A 24332-nucleotide genomic window follows, 5' to 3' on the forward strand; every position below is an offset into this window, starting at 1 on the left:
GAGCGCGGGAAACTTGGATATTCGAATTGGCGACAAAGTACTTTTAAAGAACGTAGTATTCCCACACAAATTGACACCTACATTTGATACGACCACTTATGAGGTTACTAAGCGAGAAGGAAATGTTGTCCAGATACTCGGGGGTGGTAAGACGTACACCAGAAACGTTGGTCATTTAAAAAGATAGTAGAGACTAAATCGTCTATGTCGAAAAATCCGGTGGACGTCGACGCCGACTCCTTTCCTTCAACTTCGATATCTTTACAGCCAACACCAGAGACTTTAAGCCCACAGGATGTCTCGAAATTCTATGCTTTAACGGGACAGGAGGATTCGATGTCTAGTAAGCAGCATATACCAAACGAGGACCTGAGACTCCGTCTAAAGAAAAAGGAAGGGGTGTGGCGACCTGTATCAGCAGAGAGCGACGCTAAGGAGAAGAGTAATGTTCTCTCCCTATCTCCACAGTAGGTTTGGCTGGTACTTGGCCAATCCGTTGGCAACGCCTTTATTATTAGTTCCAGAGTCACCGACCAGAGCGGACGGTCAATAAAGAATATAATTATCAGTTGATATAAAGTGTTTTCATTCAGTGGGAGATCGTGGTCTTTACATAAGGGATGTGGAACTATTAAAAATAATAAGCTATAATGAATCATAAAGTATGTGAATGATGTAGGTCAGCTGGAAATAATGAAATTATCTTCAAGAAGGAGAGATAATACTGACTTTACTGAAGTTTAAATGAATTTTGAATATACATACATATATTGAAAAGATGTGAATAATAAATAAAAAATTTTATATAATGTCTATAAATAAGAAAACAGAAGATTCTATTCTAGAAGTCTTAATAAGACAGAGATTTCTTTTATTTCTTCAACAATTGAATACAATTTTTGCAAAAAGTTATTGTCTATTCTCAAGCCATGATAAGTGAAACTCTGACGCAAAAGTCAACGCAGCTGTACACAAAATAAGAATCGCCGGCAAACGGAATTGAAAAAAGTATTTATCGGGTGATATGTGTGTGTTTATATGGCAGACCGGCAAACTTTCTGATGCTGTGGAAATAAGAGATCGGTGGTGCTCTTCGCCCCATCTGCTCTCTTTGGTGATCCACATCTCTTAGTTCTTACTTTTCGATAAGTTTAGGTTTTCTGTCTTTAAACAAGTAATAAATAATAAAATACATAAAGGTAAATGGAACAAATGTACAAATTCTCATTTTTTAATGATAATAATTTATTTTAATGATAATAATTTTAGGTTTTAATTGTACCAATACCTTGGATTATAACGAATTGTTTAAAGACAGTTAAATTTACACTGCGAATCATTAAAAAATAAATCACTCAACATAACGTTTAAAACAATTGTCCTAAAAGCCGGCTCCCCTTAAAAGCAAATGTTCGGTAGGGTATGCAGGCACCAACCGCTCGCAAAACATCGACAAGAACTGATTTAGTTTGAAGTTTTATCAACCACTGAAGAGCAGTCGGTCTTTCAAGTGACACGACTGCGATATGCCCTGTTCCCATCTCAGTGGACTGATTTCTATAAATTTACATATATGTAAAACATTTTAATGCTACTGCTGATTTGAGTTTGTAAACACAAATAAAATGTATGCTGAAATATTAACAAAAATATATTATAACATAAAATATTCGTGTTTTTATCAAAACCCAATAGTAAATACGCCCATATTCTTAGGGTACCAAGTTTGAAATGTGGCAAAAGACAAAATATTCTTGTTGCGCCAAAATGACATAAACGCACACATGCTCCCGTGTAAAAGAATGCATGATCACGGATGCATACAAAGACGAATTCAAGCGCAGAGCAGCCTTTTTCAAAAAGCGTCTCTCTGCGACTGAACGACTGAACTCGTGCACATTGTTGCCATTTTAGCTTATTTCAAGCTAGATTTAGCATATTTTAAAATGAAATAGCTTGAAAAATACTTGAAATGCATATAGCTTAAAATCTGGCTTATTTCAAATTTCATTTAGCTTATTTCGGCTTAAAAAAATGTATAACAAAAAAATTTTTTTTTTCGATTGTATTATAATTGTTGGTAATTTTTATCGATAATTTGGACATTGAAGTACTAAAACAAATGGATATTTTCGCCGTTGGCAATATGCTACAAGCAAATATAACGCCAGATGAAATTATTTCGTTGTTGGAACATTTCCAATATGAAAATATTGATGAAATAGTATCCCAATTTGGAAAAATCCACCTTATTAATTGGGAAAAAAAGGAAATAACTATAGAGTTTTGGTCAGAAGTTTTGATGTATAAGGATGCTGGCCAAAACAAAGCTTTCGAGCAACTGGCATTATTTGCTTTGCACATTCTTTCACTGCCATGGTCGAATGCTGCGGTTGAGAGGGTATTCAGCCAAATGAACATGGTCAAAACAAAGTTGCGCAACAAAATGAATTTAAAAAGCTTGAACGCAATTTTAAGAATAAGGTTTGTTTTTGAAATTTTAAATTATTTAAAATATACTAAGTATTTTTTTTTATGTTATAGATATGGACTGCGACGTCATGGCAAATGTTGCCATGACTACATACTTCCAACGAAATACATCGCTTTAGTCAGCTCATCCGCTAAATATATGGAATCGAATGATGAAGTCGATGAAATTATTTCTTTGCTCTAATAGCTATATAAATATAATATCAATAAAAGTAAAAAATCAACTATTTTAATGTTTTCCATGGTTAGCTTATTTTTAGCTTAATTTTTTTAATTTTTAGCTTATTCTAGCTTATTTTTTTCTTCAATCTAGCTTATATTATCTCTCAAAATCTGGCAGCACTGCTCGTGCAATGAGTGCGCGAGCATAAAAATGAGAATAAGAATGAGAGAGCAAAAAACCCGAACGCACACGAAGTGCAGGGGCCTGCCGCTGTGAGCACGTGGGGCCTCGCGCTTTCCGTTTTTTTGTATCCAAATGCGTTGTATGAAATGAAAAGTCTACATATATATTGTATGGTTAGTGGTGTGGCCAAGGCGAAAAATAAAAGACAAAAAAAAAACGCAGACACGAAAACAACTAGCGCCTGTCTCTCTTATGGTGACTCCCCCCGTCACGCCACCAACAACTCGTGTTTGCCGGCATTATGGCGACCGCCAGCGATTGCTATAAGAGCCGTCCCGCTCTCCGAATTCCGCTCAGTGCTGCTCCTCATTTGGTAGAGTGTACATCGCGGGATTTCAACAATCAAAGTTGTAAGTTTTCTGCCCTGCAATATAACCATTGTGATTGTGTCTGTGACTGGGCAAAAAAAAAGCAAGGAACAATATGCATGAAAATTTAACGAAAAACGCTAATAGCTTTAAAGAACCCGGCAGAAATGATGTCATACCTTCAGTGGGAATCTGTTTGCCAAGTGAATTTCTGTAATGACGGCCCAATTAAAGTCGGCCTTTGTCTGAACCCATAATTACGGTATATCTTTTCTGATCTATTTTGTGCGCCTAGGGTGATTCGGAAAGAGCATCCGAAATTGAATTTCTCTGTAGCTGTCTCTTTCGAGACGAGAAAATCAATAAAAGCTCCACTATTTGCCGGCTGTTCGTTAGTGTACATTTCTGAAGGGAGACGGATGCCACGAATAAAGAGACATAGAAACACTTGAAAAAAGGTGGAAATAACACAAGTTAAATATATTAGTAAAATAGATCAGAATCTCCAAATATATATAAAATTTGATATATTTTTTATACATATTTTTAATTGTTTTTTAGTGAGCAAGCACTGTCTACAAATCCAACTAAAATGAATTATTCAATTCTTAAAATATTTTTTGTTGAATTTATTTTATTCAAGAAATTAAAAGCCCTTTAATCTAATACTAGAAAGGTTTACGGCATTAGAGCTACATATATGATTACGTCAATGTTTGGAAAATACGATGTACTATAATTTTATTATATTGATAGTGTACGGGGAACATGTAAATGGTGATCATTCATTCTGATTTATAAAAAAAATAATTGTAATAGTAGAATTGTAAAACAAAACGAGTAGTCGCTGAGATAAGTTTCAACTTGTGTTTTTATGTGATTAATTGTTTTCAAATATTAATTTAGTACCATTTTATAGCTCGAGAAGGAATCATGTTGGACTTTTACTATATGCTGTACTCGGCACCCTGCCGTTCAGTCCTGATGACTGCCCTTGCCTTGGGATTGGATCTGAACAAGAAGCAGGTCGACCTGGATGCCGGTGAGCATCTGAAGCCCGAGTTCATCAAGATCAACCCCCAGCACACGATTCCCACTCTGGTGGATGGTGATTTTGTCATCTGGGAGTCGAGGGCTATTATGATGTATCTGGCTGAAAAGTATGCCAAGGATGACTCACTGTACCCCAAGGATCCCCAGCAGAGGGCCGTGGTGAATCATCGCTTGTTCTTCGACCTGGGCACTCTCTACCAGAGCTACGTCGACTACTACTTTCCCCAGTTGTTTGAGGACGTGAAGAAGCCGGCTGATCCCGAGAAGAAGAAGAAGATCGATGCAGCCTTCAATATATTGAACACTCTGTTGGAAGATCAGCAGTATGCAGCCCTCAACAAGTTGACTCTGGCCGACTTTACCCTGCTGGCCACCGTATCCACTTTTGAAATAACAGGGTATGACTTTGGAAAATATCCGAATGTGGTCAGGTGGTACGATAATGCCAAGAAGGTGATTCCGGGCTGGGAGGAGAACTGGGTGGGCTGCGAGTACTACAAGAAATTGTATCTCGGCGACCTTCAGGACAAACAATGATTTGGCTCTAGTTAACAAATTTTATATTGTTTACCATGGCGAATCTAACGCACTATTCGAATAAAGAGTATTTTAAGAGTATTATTTTCATAGAGTCGTTGACTTATGGGTTCTGATAAGACCAGGGGGCCGAACTCTTGTGAAATTCGTTGAGGTACGTCAGCTCAAACATTTTTCAATGCGATAAAATTATGATACGTGCCGGTTTGCTATAATATAAGCTGCTGTATGAGTCTGCTGATAACAAAAACAATTAAAGTCAAAGCTAATTTACAGCAAACCGCTGTAATTATTTCAGGCTTGCATAAAGTACATTCTACCTGAAACAAACTGAAATACGTTGAGTGAAAACTAATCAAAATAAACAAATGAAACTTACTCAGTTCGGACTACTAATCAATCTTATACTATCTTTCTAGAAACCTCTCTCTTATATATTTGCCAATTATCACCTGCACTTAATTGATCCATCAGTCAACAAAATATTATCTTTTTGGTTGTGTGTATAAAAAACAGCCAGGCCGTCGAGTATTATTATTGTTTGCCGTGCTTCGATTACAAGCGGTATGCCAATGTGGTCCGCTGGTATGAGCAGGCCAAGAAACTAACACCCGGTTGGGAGGAAAACTGGGCTGGTTGCCAGGAGTTCCGAAAGTACTTCGACAACTGATCATTTAAATCTCACAAATTCGTTACTCTTGTTTCATACCAATAAATATATATGAGCTAAGGAACGTCAAAGTCCATTGTATTGCGGCTTAATAATAATTGAAAGTTTGTTCATTTATATATTTAAAACACACATAGCTAATGAAATATTTTCATACATCTAAAGTTAAGTTAATTCCAAAACGGGTTCTTTATCATTTTATCGGCATACATTTGTGTACTCTTTTAGAGGGTATTAGAAATTCAGTCAAAAGTTTGCAACACAGAAAACGAGACTAATAAAAATATTTATTTTTTATTTATACTTTGGTTTGAATTTTTATAAAGTCGGACAATGGAAAACGTTTAAAAATATCAGCCGAAAATAAACTTAGGTTCATAAATAAAACCCAAAATACAGTATTTGCCTCGCAAGAATTCGCCGTGGCGGAATTCGAGCGCGTGCTGGACAAATGTCGGGCATACAGGGCCCGTAATGATATCCTGCGAAACCTTCCCTCGTGTGCAGTTAATGATCAGGAAGAGGATCCTAGTGAAAAGCCATCACACTCGCTGTTGGATCTGGTCAAACTGGCCGGCATTTTTTAAGATTACTCAAAGAGTTTTTTCTTTATTGTGGTCGCCTGTCCAAATTATTTGCAAGTGTTCATATTGTCTGTTGATTTGTTGGTCATACATATGTAAAATAAGAAAAACGGTCAAGTTTGAAAAAAAATCATTGCATACTTCTGGGCGACCAAGTTTTCCGTGTATGCACAATCAGTTTGTTGCATTCTAATAGGCATTTCTTTTACACATTTCCATCAACCTTTTTTTTTAAACAAGCTCTGGTAAAATACTTTGTTCTTCTGTGGACAAAAGCATTTTAAATTTAGGACATGGTCTTTAAATAAATAGTTTTTTAGAAACCATATTTAAAAGAGAGGCTGAGTCTTTATGATCAGTATTTGGATAACACTAAAAAAACCTTTCTAAGAAAACTTTCTAACAAGTTAGAGATTAAAGCAGACTCTCTTAGACGATTGAGTCGACTTCTATTTTTGGTTTACTCATTGCTTTTGATGAATTTCTTTTAAAGTTTTAAGTTTATTAAGTTTTTTAATAATGTTTGTCGTTTGCTTTAAAAATTTATTGCATCACAGGAATATTTATTGTAAATAATAACATGCTATACGAGGAATATTTAATGCGGTAGAAATTGTTTATTTAAAAAACAATGAAATATTAAAAATATTCAGCATTGAATAGGGAAATTTTATTTAAAATTAAGAAAAAAGGAAGAAGTCCAAGGGCTTGGCTCAGCTTATATAAGCAATCAAACAGAAATGTTATCTTCCTTTGATGGGAAAGTTTTAAACTAAAACTTCGCTACTATGTATAAAATATAAATTTATATTTTCTCTTATTTAAATAAAAATGTGTGGCTTAATAATATTTTAAGATACATTAACAAGCAGAGAGAAAACAAGAACACAATGCACAACTTTTAATTTCAAATTTGGAAATAAAAGCCGATTCGCGGGTGTCAAGAACGATAACTGATTACAACCGGCAAAAGCTAGTCAGCTACATACATATGTACATATGGTATATAGCAAGGGGCTGGTAAATTATCTCTTTCCATTTGTTTATACTTGCCCTACTGGAACAAAATTTTCATTTTTCGGGTGCGTCTTTTTTTTGGACAGAGAGACACGTACATAAATTAACAAAATAATATCACATTTTTAAAGTACCTATTTGTTATTTATTATTATTATTATTATTATTATTATTATTATTATTATTATTATTATTATTATTATTATTATTATTATTATTATTATTATTATTATTATTATTATTATTATTATTATTATTCTTATTATTATTATTATTATTATTATTATTATTATTATTATTATTATTATAAGGGATGTGGAACTATTAAAAATAATAAGCTATAATGTTAAAATTTAAAAAAATTGTTTAATACCCGAAAAGGTGTTGAAAAATATTTAACTTTTTGAATTTCCAAAAGCAATGCTCCCACGAACCTATACAGCTTTCAACAACACCCTTCAAATTTTTAAACATAAAAAATAAATGCTCTTAAGTAATGTAGTTTTATTTTATTTCTTCTGTTTAATTTAAAAGTTAATTATCTGAGTATCGATTACTTTGCAGCTGCCACACGGGACTCGAAGAAAGCCTTCATCTGCTGTAGACCCTCCCAGTTCTCATCCCATCCGGGAGTCACCTTCTTGGCGTTGGCGTACCACCTGACCACATTGGTGTGCTTGCTGAAGTCGTAGTCAATAATCTCGAAAGTGGAGACATTGGCCAGGATGGCAATATCGGCCACGGTGAGCTGGTCTCCGGCCACGTAGTCCTGTCCCTCCAGGAAGGTGTCCAGGAACCCGAAGGCGGTATCGATTTTCTTGAAGTCCTCTTCGGTGCCCGGCTTTCCGGTGCGGAAAAGGGGATAGTAGTACTTGGCAAAGGCATCGGTCAGAGTGCCCATGTCGAAGTACAGGCGCTGGTTAACCACGGCCTGCTTCTTGGGATCCTTGGGGAAGAGGGAGTCATCCTTGCCGTACTTCTCCACCAGATAAACGGCGATGGCACGCGATTCCCAAATAGAGAATCCATGTTTAAATGCGCTAACGTGTTGTTACCTTCAGGCGAGAACGAAAACTGACTGCAAGCAGCAATGGCTGGTACTTATACTTATACAGCCAAATGGGCACCCCAGTATATAGTCTTTTTATTTTTTCATCACTATCAGGTCTGTTCTGATTTTTAATTTCAGGTCATTATGTTCTATTTATATTTAAGTTGTGTCACAGTAAGGACAACTTCAGGACACTATAATTACACCTACATGTTACAGAAATAATTATTTATTTATTATTTGCCAAGCATTTACCGTCCTAAACCCAAAAATTTGTGGCAAACGAACTCGGGAAAAACTTTGGAAACGGGAAACCGGAACATTTCCGTATTTTTGGCTTGGAGGAGCGTACTCATGATGAAGCGCATGGAGATTATGTTATTAAAAAAATATATACATACATAAATATAATATCATACAGGAATTGGAGTGATTTTAAGTGGTTAACTATTATGATTCATCGACTATGTGTTCGAAATTTGTACATACATATGTATGATACATACAAGTATTTAGGATTGAAGGCATTATCACTTTAAAGTGACAATATTGTTGGGTGTAGCATTGATTAATAAAGGAATAGCTTTAAACCATTTGCACTCGCTCTTCCCTTTATGATTCATTAGTTACGGAAAATAAATAAAATCAAGAACTGATTTTATAACACATTTAATCACAAACAAAAACCCAATAATTATGATAAAACCTAGTTATTTGTTTATGAATAAACATACATACATACATACATACATATGTCTGTAGACCATTGTTCAATTCGGCCATGGAATATTTTGCACCTTTGAAAGTGGTGCAAAGTTGCTTCGGGGTTATCTTTACCGTTAATTGAAAAGATAATGCGACACATTAAGTAGCTTTAAAATTTGAAAAAAAAAAAAATACAGCATTTTATTTAATGTCTATAATCAAGAAAACAGAAGATTCTATTCTAGAAGTCTTAAAAAGACAGAGATTTAATTTATTTCTCCAACAATAGAATACAATTTTTGCAAAATGTTATTTGTCTTCTCTCAAGCCAAGATCAGTGAAAGACTGAAGCAAAAGTCAACGCAGCTGTACACAAAATAAGAATCGCCGGCAAGCGGAATTGAAAAAAGTATTTATCGGGTGATATGTGTGTGTTTATATGGCAGACCGGCAAACTTTCCGAGGCTGAAATAAGAGATCGGTGGGGCTCTTCGCCCCATCTGCTCTCTTTGGTGATCCACATCTCTTAGTCCTTACTCTTCGACTAGTTTAGGTTTTCTGCCTTTTTTGTTTGTGACGCATTCCTGGCCAATGCCGTCTAACTGGTTCTCTTGATCTGCAGCGGCAAACACTGTGACCTTTCTCTACATTTTACGCTACACTTTGGGCCGACTTTTAGTGAATTAACCCAACCAGTTATTGACAAACTTATTGTGTTTACGATCTCGTGTTTCCCATGATTCAGTGGATTTCGGCATTATGTTCAAATGAGTAATTCTGTGGGTCTGAGTCTTGGGGCTTTCTGATTTCACAAGCGTTGTGTGGATTGTTCTAGACTTTAAGAGATAGAGAGAGCAATTTGTTTGACGTGTCGCCCACGAAAATGCTCTTTCATGCTTTTCTACTTGATATTGAAATATTTTGCCTGGTCATGCTGATTGTTGGTATTGTCAATTGTGAAACTGATAAAAAAGGAGTGCTTATTTGGAAAAAGCCACCCCCAGCAAATTAAACACGAATATTCGAGAGCAATGCTCCGATTGTATCGAATACTTCCAAGAAAGAAAAGTTAGGCTCGTTTCCATTTTCCCTTTCATGTAATGTGACCATAACAATTATTTCTAACTTCCCAAGGCCGTCAAAGCGCAAACAATACAATTCAATCGATAAATTGCTGCGCTGGTCATCAATATAATTATACATACATAAAAAGTGTGGACTTGTAATTTGAGATTAGCATGTCGTTTTGACGTTTATCTATCCTGCGGTAACGATCACTCAACTGGATTTTACCCATTTCGAGTCAGAACTTATTGAAAATATCCTCATCATCGTATGGCTACATTTTTGTGAACTTGTTAGTTGGCAAGTACAGTATCTTGCGATTTGTTTAAACGTTCATATATGTATACATTTCACTTGGGAATTCTCGCCAACTGTTGCTGTGTGTTTGCCTGATATGAATGTTTGCCGGCCGGCTTCAGTTGTTGTTATCTGGTTTCTGTTTTTTATTTTTTTTGCTTTTTTCCACTTTGAAAGAGGAATTTATTTTTAAGCGCACAGATGTTCATTAGAAATGCAAAAATGTGTATCCAAGCAAATTGAGTGCATTAAATATTGTTGTACCCTTTTAAGTATTTGAGAAGGGAAAAAGCTTATTTTGGAAACACATAGTCCTCTGCAGGGGCATAAAAATGATATAAATCCAGAAAAATATGTTCTTAAGAGAGGAAAAAGGCAGCGTTCCAATGGAGGATTATTAGAAAGTTGCAGCTTTCTTTTGGGGGGTGGTGGAAGGCAGTGTGCAACCACCACTCGATCACACACACTTGCACACGTCTCCACATACTAGTATTAATCATGCTGCTAACGTCACATTTTTGCCTGATATTGCTGGGTATGTGTGGGCAAGGCGAAAAATAAAAGACAAAAAAAAAAAAACCCCAGACACGAAAACAACTAGCGCCTGTCTCTCTTAATGGTGACTCCCCCCGCCACGCCCCCGTGCCCGCAACCGCCCCGCGTGTTGTCAAACAACAACTCTTGTTTGCCGGCATTATGGCGACCGCCAGCGATTGCTATAAAAGCGGTCCCGCTCTCCGAATTCCGTTCAGTGCTGCTTGTCATTTGGTACAGTGTACATCGCGAGATTTCAACAAATAAAACTGTAAGTTTTTTACCCTGCAATATAACCATTGTGATTGTGTCTGTGACTGGACGAAAAAAAAGCAAGGAACAATATGTATTATAAATATATATGGAAATTTACCAAAAAAACGCTAATAGTTTAAAAGAACCAGGCAGAAATGATGTCATACATTCGGTGGGAATCTGTTTGCCAAGTGAATGTCTGTAATGACGGCCCAATTAAAGTCGGCCTTTGTCTTAACCCGTAATTATAGAGCGCGTCTAATTACGGCATATCTTTTCTGATCTATTTTGAGCGCCTTTTGCATGCCATATATAAAAGACTTAGAACAGACAAAAAACAAATCAAATGTGTATATTGTACAAATGTGTGAGACGCTCTTGGTATTCTTGAAAGTTTCTTTTGTTCTATGTATTTATGCAAATACGTAGATTTTTAAATCAAATTTTATAAGGCGGACCTTTTTTTTTGTTTAATTTTCTAGCCGTGTTCTTAGTGATTTTTTTTTAACAATACAATGGATTAAAATACTGAATTAAAGCTCATAAAACTACATACGTTGTTTTTAAATCAAATGTAATATGGCGGACGTTTTTTTTTTAATTTTCTTGCCCTGTGCTTATGGTCTATTATAATAATAATGCGATGGACTAAAATACTTCTTTATAGCTCATAAAATTGTGTTGATAATGGAAAATATAGTTTCGTCTTACCTAATAAATAAAGCTTTATAAAGCGTTTCCAAACTAATAGTAAACTTTAAACTTATTTTTCTGCAGTAAAATGGCTGACTTCTACTACCTGCCCGGCTCCGCCCCCTGCCGCTCCGTGATCATGACCGCCAAGGCCGTGGGCGTCGAGCTGAACAAGAAACTGCTCAACCTGCAGGCCGGCGAGCAGCTAAAGCCGGAGTTCCTGAAGATCAACCCCCAGCACACCATTCCCACGCTGGTGGACAACGGGTTCGCGCTGTGGGAGTCGCGCGCCATCCTGGTCTACCTGGTGGAGAAGTACGGCAAGACCGACTCGCTGTACCCCAAGTGCCCCAAGAAGCGCGCCGTGATCAACCAGCGCCTGTACTTCGACATGGGAACGCTGTACCAGAGCTTCGCCAACTACTACTACCCGCAGGTGTTCGCCAAGGCGCCCGCCGATCCCGAGGCCTTCAAGAAGATCGAGGCGGCCTTCGAGTTCCTGAACACGTTCCTGGAGGGACAGGAGTACGCCGCCGGCGACTCGCTCACCGTCGCTGACATCGCCCTGGTGGCCTCCGTCTCCACCTTCGAGGTGGCCGGATTCGAGATCAGCAAGTACGCCAACGTCAACAAGTGGTACGAGAATGCCAAGAAGGTCACCCCCGGCTGGGAGGAGAACTGGGCCGGTTGCCTGGAGTTCAAGAAGTTCTTCGAATAAGCCTGATATTACCACCCATTTAATACCCTTACATTTGATGTAGTATTTATATTCACGTTTCACGTTCACGCAACAATTCCAAATTCGCCTGTCTACGAAGACAATAAATAAGTGTTCGCTTTTTTGAATGCACAAATGCAAATGTGTTTTAGATGTCTATACTATACGCTATACAGTGGGTTGGGTGTGGGCAGCAACAATTGGATAATGATGCTCTTATGGCGCGTTTTTCTCTCTTTCAGAGAGAAAAAAGGTGCTTTGGCAAGAGCTACGAAATTGCATTTCTCTGTAGCCGTCTCTTTCGAGACGAGAAAAGCAATAAAAGCTCCACTACTTGCCGGCTGTTCGTTAGTGTATATTTTTGAAGGGAGACGGATGCCACGAATAAAGAGACATAGAAACATTTGAAAAATAGTGGAAATTACCCAATATACTAGTTAAATAGATCGGAATCTCCAAATATTTATAAAATGTGATATATTAGTTATAATATTTTTGTGAGCAAGCACTGTCTACAAATCTAACTAAAAGGTATTCTTCAATTCTTAAAGGTTTTTAGTTGAATTTCTTGTATTCTATAAATGAAAAACTTTATAATGTATTACTGGAAAGGTTTACGGCATTAGAGCTCTATGATTACGTCAATGTTTGGAAAATACAATGTACTAATTATCTTATCATATTGATAGATTACGGGAAACATGTAAATATTGATCATTATACCCTTGCAGAGGGTATTATAATTTCAGTCAGAAGTTTGCAACGCAGTGAAGGAGACATCTCCGACCCTATAAAGTATATATATTCTTGATCAGCATCACTAGGCGAGTCGATCTAGCCATGTCCGTCTGTCCGTCTGTCCGTCTGTCCGTCTGTCCGTCCGTTTATATGCAAACTAGTCTCTCAGTTTTAAAGCTATCTGCATGAAACTTTCCCAAAAGTTGTCTTTCTATTGCAGGTAGTATATAAGTCGGAACGAGCCGGATCGGACGACTATAGCATATAGCTCCCATAGGAACAATCGGAAAAATAAATGAAAAAAAATTATAACTTTGCTGTTTTTTAATTTTTTGTTTAGTTCTTCGACATATAGCAATGGTTAAATATTTCAGAATTATGGTTTAAATTTCATCAAAATCGGACGACTATAGCATATGGCTCCCATAGGAACAATCGGAAAAATAATTGAAAAAAAATTATAACTTTGCTGTTTTTTAATTTTTTGTTTTGTTCTTCGACATAAAGCAATGGTTAAGTATTTCAGAATCATGGTAAAAATTTCATCAAAATCGGACGACTATAGCATATAGCTCCCATAGGAACAATCGGAAAAATAAATGAAAAAAAATTATAACTTTTCTGTTTTTTACTGTTTTGTTTAGCCCTTCGACATAAAGCAATGGTTAAATATTTTCGACTTACGGTTTAAATTTCATCAAAGTCGGACGACTATATCATATAGCTCCCATAGGAACAATAAAAAAATATAAAATAACTATCAAATAATTGAGCTGCAAATCATCATAGCTTCAATGTTTTTAAACTTATACGCAAGTAAATTATAATTTTAATGTTTTCAAAAATGTTTAATTCTTGCAATAGCTGCAAGGGTATATGAACTTCGGCTTGCCGAAGTTTGCTTTCTTTCTTGTTGATTCTGATTTATAGACATTATTAATAGCAAGGTAGCAAGTAGAAAAAAAAAGTTGGCTTACGAAAATCTTAATCAAAATATTTGTGCCCTTTCGTTTTCAACTTAGAAATGAATAACTTTTTTTTTAACTATATGTATGTAGACCTGTTTGCAAACTGATACTGGTATACAAATTGAATTGTAAAAGAAAACTAGTAGTCGCTGAGATAAGTTTCAACTTGTGTTTTTATGTGACAAATTCCTTTCAAATAATAATTTAGTACGATTTTATAGCTCGAGAAGGAATCATGTTGGACTTTTACTATATGCTGTACTCGGCACCCTGCCGTTCAGTCCTGATGACTGGCCCTTGCCTTGGGATTGGATCTGAACAAGAAGCAGGTCGACCTGGATGCCGGTGAGCATCTGAAGCCCGAGTTCATCAAGATCAACCCCCAGCACACGATTCCCACTCTGGTGGATGGTGATTTTGTCATCTGGGAGTCGAGGGCTATTATGATGTATCTGGCTGAAAAGTATGCCAAGGATGACTCACTGTACCCCAAGGATCCCCAGCAGAGGGCCGTGGTGAATCATCGCTTGTTCTTCGACCTGGGCACTCTCTACCAGAGCTACGTCGACTACTACTTTCCCCAGTTGTTTGAGGACGTGAAGAAGCCGGCTGATCCCGAGAAGAAGAAGAAGATCGATGCAGCCTTCAATATATTGAACACTCTGTTGGAAGATCAGCAGTATGCAGCCCTCAACAAGTTGACTCTGGCCGACTTTACCCTGCTGGCCACCGTATCCACTTTTGAAATAACAGGGTATGACTTTGGAAAATATCCGAATGTGGTCAGGTGGTACGATAATGCCAAGAAGGTGATTCCGGGCTGGGAGGAGAACTGGGTGGGCTGCGAGTACTACAAGAAATTGTATCTGGGCGATCTTCAGGAGAAACAATGATTTGGCTTTAGTTAACAAATTTTAGATTGTTTACCATGGCGAATCTAACGCACTATTCGAATAAAGAGTACTCATATCTGGTGTTATTTTAAGAGTAATATTGTCATAGAGTCGTTGACTTATGGGTTCTGATAAGACCAGGGGGTCGAACTCTTGTGAAATTCGTTGAGGTACGACAGCTCAAACATTTTTCAATGCGATAATATAAGCTGCTGTATGAGTCTGCTGATAACAAAAACAATTAAAGTCAAAGGTAATTTTCAGCAAACAGCTGTAATTATTTCAGGCTTGCATAAAGTACATTCTACCTGAAACAAACTAAAATACGTTGAGTGAAAACTAATCAAAATAAAGTGAAACTTACTCAGTTCTGACTACTAATCAATCTTATACTATCTTTCTAGAAACCTCTCTCTTATGAGCAGTGATTCGTATCGGCCAAATAAAAATATTTGCCAATTATCACCTGCACCTAATTGATCCATCAGTCAACAAAATATTATCTTTTTGGTTGTGTGTATAAAAAACAGCCAAGCCGTCGAGTATTATTCAGTTGTTTGCCGTGCTTCGACTTCAGCAGAACAGCCGAGTATTTTTACCAATTATCTCGTAAGTTCAGCCACCGAAAAAACTTTTATTATTATTATTTCTGTCCATTTATTATGGAGATGGCGTCACCGAAACAGTGCCACTGAGTGCCATCAAAGAAAGTGATTACCTATAGCTATTTTTTTTATATTCATCTACTGTGACTGTGACACCTTCTGATCTTGATGAATTGCGGTTTTTGCAGAGCTCCCTCAACCGTGAAATGGACTTCTACTACAGACCCGGATCTGCTCCCTGCCGCTCTGTTCTGATGACAGCCAAGGCCCTGGGTGTGGAGTTCGACAAGAAGACGATCATCAACACCCGTGCTGGAGAGCAGTTCAAGCCGGAATATCTGAAGATCAATCCCCAGCACACGATCCCCACTCTGGACGACAATGGCTTTGCCCTGTGGGAATCGCGAGCAATTATGGTTTATCTGGTGGAGAAGTACGGCAAGGACGACAAGCTCTTTCCCAAGGATGTTCAGAAGCAGGCCTTGATTAACCAACGCTTGTACTTCGACATGGGTACCCTTTACAAGAGCTTCGCCGAATACTACTATCCTCAGATATTCCTGAAGAAGCCTGCCAACGAGGAGAACTTCAAGAAGATCGAGATCGCCTTCGATTTCCTGAACACCTTCCTGGAAGGACAGAACTTCAGCGCTGGCGAGGACTATAGCCTGGCCGACATCGCCTTCCTGGCCACCGTTTCCACCTTCGATGTGGCCGGCTTCGATTTCAAGCGGTATGCCAATGTGGTCCGCTGGTATGAGCAGGCCAAGAAACTAACACCCGGTTGGGAGGAAAACTGGGCTGGTTGCCAGGAGTTCCGAAAGTACTTCGACAACTGATCATTTAAATCTCGCAAATTCGTTACTCTTGTTTCATACCAATAAATATATAAGCTAAGGAACGTTGAATTCCATTGTATTGCGGTTTAATTATAATTTCATATCTTTTTATTTATATATTTAAAACACATATAGCTAACAAAAGAATTTCATAAATTCAAAGGTAAGCTAATTCCAAAACGGGATCTTTTATCATGATTTTTATACCCTTTCAGAGGGTATTATATATCAGTCAAACACAGAAAAGCAGACTTATTCGACACTAATAAATATATTTATTTTTTATTTATACTTTGGAAATAAAATCATTATTATTAAACATATACAAATTAAATCCGAAATAAAGTAGTTTTGTAGAATGTTTCATTTATGCAAAAGATGCAAGATGACTTGCCGATGCTTTTTTTTGTTTTTTTAAAGATACTTTTTTATCTGCCATCTTAAATCTATCCTAATTAAAGATTCTAATGTCAGAAGCTTAAAATCAACTCAAAAATACACGTTTTCGAATAGAAGCCAATACTATTGTGTTGTAAGGAGAGCAATACCCAGTTTTCTATATAGGTACAGGTACTAGCGATCATGGAGTACAATCGCCAGCCGTGTCCCATCAGGATCGTGGAGGATTGCGGATGCGCCTTCATGATGGGCACCATTGGGGGATCGCTGTTCGAGTTCATCAAGGGTTTCCGTAACGCTCCGTCCGGCCTACGACGCAGCCTGTACAGCGGTTTAGATTCGGTCAAGATGAGGACTCCGTCCATCGCCGGCAGCTTCGCCATTTGGGGTGCCACCTTCAGCACGGTGGACTGCGTCATGGTCGGCTATCGCCAGCAGGAGGATGCCTGGAACTCGATCGTCAGTGGAGCAGCCACGGGCGGCATTTTGGCTGCCCGCAATGGCCTTCGGGCCATGGCCAACAGTGCTTTCGTGGGCTGCCTGGTTTTGGCCATGATTGAGGGAGCCGGAGCAGCAGTGGCCACCATCAATGCGGCCGACGGTGTGGTGGGGCTAACCATCGATGTCCAGCAGCCTCAACGCGCCCAGTGGGACGCTTCAGTGGCTCCGGAAGATGCCTATGCCTCGCAAGAATTCGCCGTGGCGGAATTCGAGCGCGTGCTGGACAAATGTCGGGCATACAGGGCCCGTAATGATATCCTGCGAGACCTTCCCTCGTGTGCAGTTAATGGTCAGGAAGAGGACCCAAGTGAAAAGCCATCACACTCGCTGTTGGATCTGGTCAAACTGGCCGGCATTTTTTAAGATTCCTCAAAGAGTTTTTTCTTTATTGTGGTCGCCTGTCCAAATTATTTGCATGTGTTTATATTGTCTGTTGATTTGTTGGTCATACATATATAAAACAAGAAAAAGCCAAGTCTGGAAAAAATCATTGCATACTTCTGGGCGATCAAGTTTTCCGTGTATGCACAATCAGTTTGCTGCATACTAACAGGCAATTCTTTTGCACTTTTCCAGCAACCAGTAAGCCTCAAACAAAAAATTAAAAATGTACAAAAACAAAATATGTTTTCAATACCTTTTTTTTAAAACAAGCACTGATAAATTTGCCAAGTTTACTTTGTTCCTCTGTGGACAAAAGCATTTAAAATTGAAAACATGCTCTTTAAATAAATAGTTTTTTTAGAACTCATTTTTTAAAGAGCGGCTGATTGTTTATCAGTTTTTAGATTACACTAAAAAAAATTATAAGAACACTTTAAAAAAAGTTACAGATTAAAACAGACTCTTTTAGTCGATAAACTCGACCTTTTTTGTTTGCTCATTGCCTTATTAAATATTAAATTAGGAAAAACAAAGAAGTCCAAGGGCTTGCCCAGCTTTTATAAGCTTAATAACATGCGTCGCTATAATTTCCAAATGGCTTAAGGCGCGTATTAGTGGAGAAACTTTTGTACTTTGAAGCCCGATCCCACATTTTAAGGCACGTTTTGGACTTAAGGAGCTTATCATTAAAATTTGTAAAGCCATGTGGAAGAAAACTCAAGGAAATAAAACCACGGATCACTTTTAAAAATCGTTTCGAATGTTTTATTATAATTAAACAAATCATAAATTAATACAAAATTAAAAATTAAACTAGTTGATGAGACAGAATAGAGCACAGAGAATTTGAAGGTTGTTACCAGGGAAAGAATCATATGTCAGAAAACTGTTCGCTTTTTAGGACAATCGGATAAAAGCTGGCAAACAACGATCGCCGATCATCGTTCGCCGCTGTCGTTTAAGGGAATATCATTTTTGGTTTTAGTTGGAGAGTCGCTGGACCTTCCGTCAGCCCTCGTCCTTATGCTCCTTCCAATCTCCTCCTTAGATGCGCAGATTGGGGTTTGTGTAGCGCACGTACTTCAGCAGGGCGTCGTTCTCCTCGCAAACAAAGGACTTCTTGTGATGGCAGGCCACGTCGTGCCAGTTCACTCCGTCGTTGTAGAACTGGTTCAGCAGGGCAACGCAGTTTTCGCTGGCTCCGTTCTGCTTGTATTCACGGTTGTCCGGCTGGGGCAGGCCGATTCCACCGGTGGGCGACCAGTCGCCCTGGGAGCGCTCCGTGGTGGGGGCCAGTTTCTGCAGGGTGGCGGTCCAGAACCAGCCGTTAATGTTCGTGGGCTGCAGGTCGGGGCGGTCGCAGCCCTTGAAGTCGCACAAGCGGCCACTGGTCCAGATGTATTTCACCTATAACGTGAAGAAGAGGGTTTTGAAATTTTAGAACGATTACAAATATAAGGAAGTTAAAATAAAGTTTCTAAAAGTGACTTGATTTTATAAATATATATTCATACATGTATCAAATTTCTGACCATTGCAAAACTTAGTTTAAAACCAATTCCTATTATACATATTTTTTTTAAATCTCAAAAATATTCTTTAAAAATTTTTAATTTTTTAAACAGTTTAATTTATGAAAGTTTTCTTTTTAAAACCATAAGCTACAAAGAGTTAAAATTAGTGAAAAACAACAATTTATTCAATTTACAGTGGGCAAAAAAGTTTACAAACATTTTATATGAAGTTTCAGTGCAAAGTGTACATAAACTTATTTTATAAATTGTATAAAATTTTTAAATTGTAAGAAAGATAAATCAATAAAGCTGCCATAGGTCATTGCCCTAGAAATGAAACAGATTTTCCCAATCAATTGCGCCTACGCAAGAAAATGCAGCGTTGGCATCGAAAAAGTAGTTGTAGAAATTCCAGGCAACAACTCTTATGGGCCTGTCACGCCCAAACAACTATCATTATCGCTGAAAGCGAACCCATTCCCATTACCGTTCCAAGTCCGCGCCCTTTTGGAGCTGGCGCACCCGATACTGTCAACATTTCAGGTGAGCACAAGCACAAGCAGAAGCCGCAGCTTAGCGCTCATCAGTCACTTTCACCCGATGGGCCATAAAAATTGTTTTGTAAAAGAGGCGAACGAACAAAGACCCAGACGACTCGATCCGATCGGGCTGTCTGCCCTTTTGGAAAACTCCAGTGAGCGTAAAGTCGAAACAAATTTATGGACATTGAATTCGGTTTTGTTGGTGGCGGTTTTAGCGTTTCATTGGCGGTGGAAGTGGGCTTCGTAATTGTTTAAAACTCGGACAATAAATGCATTTGCCCCATGGCGGAAGCCCCAGTGAATTGTGTTTGTGCACCTGTCGGTTACAGACTTTTCACGGGCTAAGTAAAAGTGAATCAAGCCGGTTGATAAGGTGGAACATATTTGGCAAACGCCTTCGTTGCCGGAAAAAGTAGTGGAAAGTTGTGCATCCTCATTAGAAACTATCAAATGAGTTATATGTTGGTCAATTGGCCAATTCTTTAAATTAAAAATGAGGCTGCTTTAAGGAATAACTAAAAAAAATTGAACTGAAGGAAATCATAATATTTGCATTAAATATATTTAATTAAATATTAGATTTAATACCCTATATCAAAGTTAAAACAAAATACTTATACGTTTCTTTCTTTCTTAGTTTTTTTAACACAAGTCTTTGGTTTGCGTTTAATTTCCTCTTTGATTATACGCAAAATTGGCCAGCATTGAATCCGTTTGCGTGTTCAGAGTTTGCTAATTCGCCAAGTAATTTTGTTGAGTAGCTTTTCCGGCCCGGCTTTCCCACCGCACACATGAACTTTCGATTTCAATTTGCCCAACATTGCTTTCTCATGCCACAAAAACGGAGACGAGAGGTGAGCAATGAGCTGGAAGATGGCATGTGAGATGAGCCTGCCTGACCACAACTCCAAACTTGACACTTGTCCATCTCAAGAGTGTTGCGTAATAGCATAAGAGACTCCATTCGTGTGCGAAATTACAGAGACAACAACTGGGAAAGTTTTTGTATATTTACGAATCGTATTGTGTCTCTTCGTTCAGTTTTTATGCGTAATTTCACATTGAACTTTGTAGAGCGATGTTAATGTCAGATTTCGCCATTAATTTCGTGTGGCTCAGCATCCTCAAAATTAAGGTCAGTTTTTGTTCGAGCTGTCAAACAAAACGCGCTAAATGCTTCACACGCGGCTAAACGGACGTTATTTAACTTACCAAACAAATGAAAAAAGGTGACATAATGTCATGCAAAACAGGTGAAAAAATAGTAAAGATAAAAACTGATAAATGCAGACAAAAATAAATTATTGGCAAGCTTTTGTGACTGTCTCCTACTTCACCTTTGAAGTGTAAAAAGCAACTTTGAAAGGGAATATTTACGTTTATCAATACAAGTGTTTGACTATGCATTTATAATAGCTTTCGCCGAAAACATTTATAAATAATCAATGAGTTGCATATTTCGGTGAATAAATGTGATCATTCGTTTGATATATTTATCAAAGCTTAACTTTTGATCAAACAGGTGCAGTGAAGGAAAGGCAAATTAATTATCTTTGGTTTGGTTTTGTTTGCCTGGCCGAATGGGCTTATATAAGATTTTTTTGGGGTGGGGATAGTCGATTTATTGACTTTACAGTTTCGAGATTTCGTTTAAGCCAAACATTGTAAATAATTATGAAAGCTAACCCACATATCGTACATTTCTTTGATTTTTTAAATATCTAGTTCTCAGTTTGTTGCTTAAGTCTTTTGTTTTCTTTACTATAATTTGGCTACAAAAGTCTTTTTTTTACCTTAAACCATTATTATTTTAGACTGTCATTTTTTTTAACTTTCCTAAATAATTTTAATTTAATGATTTAAAATAAAAAATATTTGAATAATAATATTTTCAGCTTTTCATTGGAATTTGTACTTACATTTTCGCGCACCACATACTGCTTGATCCACTCATTCTCCAGACTGGTCTCCAGAGAAACGGAGTCCATGCAGCGCCTGCGGCAATAGTTCCTGGCCGTCAGCCAGTCCTCCTCCACGCCCTTCAGCTGAGGGTCACGCCACGAGAAGAAGTAGCTGGGGGGAGGGGAGGAAAAAAACAAATCTTGTGATGAACCCGATTTATAGGAGGTCAATCCTGCGGACTCACCCCTTGCCGTCGGGAGTCTTTTCGTGAATGACACGCTGGGCACAAAGTTGCGGATTTGGCGGTTCCAGGCGTCCGTTCTGGAACTGAGCAGATCCCAGACTCAGCACGCTCAACACACACACTCCGGCGATAATAAAAGCTTTCATTTTTGTTTTTTTTTTAACACTCTATGCACTGGCACACTGGCACTTTCTGTGGGTTCGATTTTCTTTTTCGGCTCGCGACGCGCTTCTTTTCTCTACCGACCGATCGGCTGGCACTGATCAACTGGAATGTCAGACACATTGGGGAACCCCGCCTTATATACGAGCCCAGAGCAGCGCCGATCCACTCTATTCGATGAGAGAGACAGCCCCACAAGAGAGACGGAATGGCGAGTTTTTATTTGTTGGTCTGGTGTCAGTTCTACACTCGAAAAAGGTTTATTTTAGTTAAAATAGTTATTTGAAATAACAAAAAATAATTGTTTTATTTTAAAGTCACAATATAAATATTTTAAAAGATGAATGGAAGTCAACTTCAGAAAGTCGAAATCGGTGTACCCTTTCATTTACAAGAAATGTTAATCTTTCAATACAGACTATGGCTGCATTAAAAATTAGTGAACCAATAAAAATTTTAAACAAATCGGTTATTGCACTTGATAACAAAAATTACAATTTACAATTTGCTTACAAAAAAAACTGCAGCCAAAAAATCTTGAAAACTAGACGAATAGGTAACTTCTTAGATAACTTTAAAAACTGTGTGACACAAACATGCGACTTCAAGACAAACCTACTTACTACTGCCTAGAAAATTATGAGATAACACGATGACACTTTGGTGTCAATAGGATTTCCTTAAAATTTTTAAAAGGAATTTTAAGCGTATATTTTAGGTCACGTGGAAAATGGACTCATTGACTGCGCCCTGCTTAGCATGCAATCATGAATGTTAAGTGGCCAAAGTGGTGCACGTAGGGGAGCAGGTGGGTGATGGGTGGCGTCTTTTTAGCTTGCGCATCATTTTGCACCACTTTGCGTTGAATGGCCGTCGTATGGATTGGCCTAACTCCCATCTAATTAGCTACACAAACACGCCACAGCTTGAGCCAAAATCTTTTTGGCACGGAAATTTCGTTTATTTTTTTTTGTGGTGCGTCTCTGTCTCTTTGCATAAATAAATGCATTTTGAGCTATTGTTTGCTTTGTTTCAGAAATATGTATTTGCCAGTGACTTTGTCGATTCAGTTGTTGCATAATGTAAGCTGAATTGTTGACAAACATTTATGTCGATTGAATTCCGCAAATGGCATATATATTGTTTAATGAGATTTTAGAAAAAGAAGTTCTACGAACAAGATACAAATACTTCATAAGGTTTTGCCTATAAAAATGGATGGGAATTCCCAGCTTGCACGCGTTTCCAAACATTACGCAATGCAGTCATAAATAGCCAGAAGAAATATACAAACACACTTGTCATTGCATAAGCATAAGAAATGATGCGAGCCCATCTGCATTATTTTCTCCACAGCTTGGGACCCAGATCAAGGTCAGCCGCGATGAGTACGAAAATTTCACCAGTTGAAAGTGAAGAGTAAGCCTGTAAGCCCGTAAGCCCGAAAACCCAAACCCAAACCCAAACCCAAGCCCAATTCACGCATTTCAACATGATCGCCTCGATAAGTTTTGTCTCCTCCTCTCCTTAACATCTCCACCTCACGTGCAGTCGAGCATGTCGACCCTACAAAGCCAAAAATCATGAGGAAAAAATAAAGGTTTCAGGCGCTGTTAAATCGTACTTTATGGCAATCGGTAAAACGGCAAAAGCTACACGAAGGCAGGTGCCGCTCATTCATTACCTGACATGTGTATCTCGTGGGACACTTTCGGGATTATGTTGAGAGCTAAGTCATGCCACGCCCATGTAGCGCATTACCATTTGAGGAATTTCTATATTTTTGGCAAAGGTTGCATGGAAATGGATTTCGAGTGAAATTATACCTTATTGATTGTGGAGAAAAGTATAAAAGCTAAAAAAATTATTGGTTGGGATGGAGTACATTTATTTACCACGCTTAAGCTTAAATATTACAATTATAAATAGATTTAGTAAAGGATTTCGGCTAATATCATTATTACAATACTTCATTGCTTGTGAGAAAATTCATTATTTGTGATAGAAAAAATTCCAAACACTTTATATTTATTGCTTACTATAGTTTAAAGAAAATACTGACTGTTTGGCAATTTCAAGTTTACAATTTCAGTCTGGGAAACTCCAAAAGTTTTACATTGAGAAATTCCAGATATTAAATCTGAAATTTAAACTGCGCTGTGCGCAATGGCTAGTGACAAAGACCAATAAAAATTATAAAAAATTAGGCAATCCATTTACATGGTCAACACGTATTTATTTTAGCCATGTTTTTT

General features: G+C 37.8%; 4 protein-coding genes and 1 long non-coding RNA gene across 5 annotated transcripts; 4 read left to right on the forward strand and 1 right to left on the reverse strand.

The window, feature by feature from the left end:
* Nucleotides 1-607: 607 nt before the first annotated feature.
* LOC121467568 lies at nt 608-2711 on the forward strand. The gene is made up of 3 exons (XR_005977620.1): nt 608-662; nt 2112-2484; nt 2545-2711. It is a non-coding gene; the product is annotated as an uncharacterized LOC121467568 (long non-coding RNA).
* Nucleotides 2712-3152: 441 nt separating this feature from the next.
* On the forward strand, nt 3153-12522 carry LOC108141556. The gene is made up of 6 exons (XM_017265000.2): nt 3153-3249; nt 4127-4792; nt 7633-7739; nt 7793-8041; nt 10912-10991; nt 11753-12522. The coding sequence occupies exons 2-6, from the start codon at nt 4141-4143 to the stop codon at nt 12384-12386; spliced, it is 1722 nt and encodes a 573-aa protein (XP_017120489.2). The 5' UTR covers nt 3153-3249; nt 4127-4140; the 3' UTR covers nt 12387-12522.
* A 1791-nt stretch (nt 12523-14313) lies between these two features.
* Nucleotides 14314-16525, forward strand: LOC108141568. The gene is given in 3 exon segments (XM_017265014.2): nt 14314-14401; nt 14403-14939; nt 15781-16525. Coding segments are annotated over 3 exon segments (1260 nt in total). The 5' UTR covers nt 14314-14327; the 3' UTR covers nt 16430-16525.
* A 361-nt stretch (nt 16526-16886) lies between these two features.
* Nucleotides 16887-17799, forward strand: LOC108141566 (probable mitochondrial import inner membrane translocase subunit Tim17 3). The gene has a single exon (XM_017265012.2). It carries the CDS (start codon nt 17012-17014, stop codon nt 17690-17692), a length of 681 nt encoding a protein of 226 aa, XP_017120501.1. The 5' UTR covers nt 16887-17011; the 3' UTR covers nt 17693-17799.
* Nucleotides 17800-18455: 656 nt separating this feature from the next.
* LOC108141574 lies at nt 18456-22200 on the reverse strand. The gene is made up of 3 exons (XM_017265021.2): nt 21916-22200; nt 21689-21842; nt 18456-19120 (listed from the first exon to the last, which is right to left on the reverse strand). The coding sequence occupies exons 1-3, from the start codon at nt 22059-22061 to the stop codon at nt 18758-18760; spliced, it is 663 nt and encodes a 220-aa protein (XP_017120510.1). The 5' UTR covers nt 22062-22200; the 3' UTR covers nt 18456-18757.
* Nucleotides 22201-24332: the final 2132 nt, after the last annotated feature.

Source organism: Drosophila elegans, unplaced genomic scaffold, assembly GCF_018152505.1.
Source record: "Drosophila elegans isolate 14027-0461.03 unplaced genomic scaffold, ASM1815250v1 contig_476, whole genome shotgun sequence".
NCBI lineage: Eukaryota > Metazoa > Arthropoda > Insecta > Diptera > Drosophilidae > Drosophila > Drosophila elegans.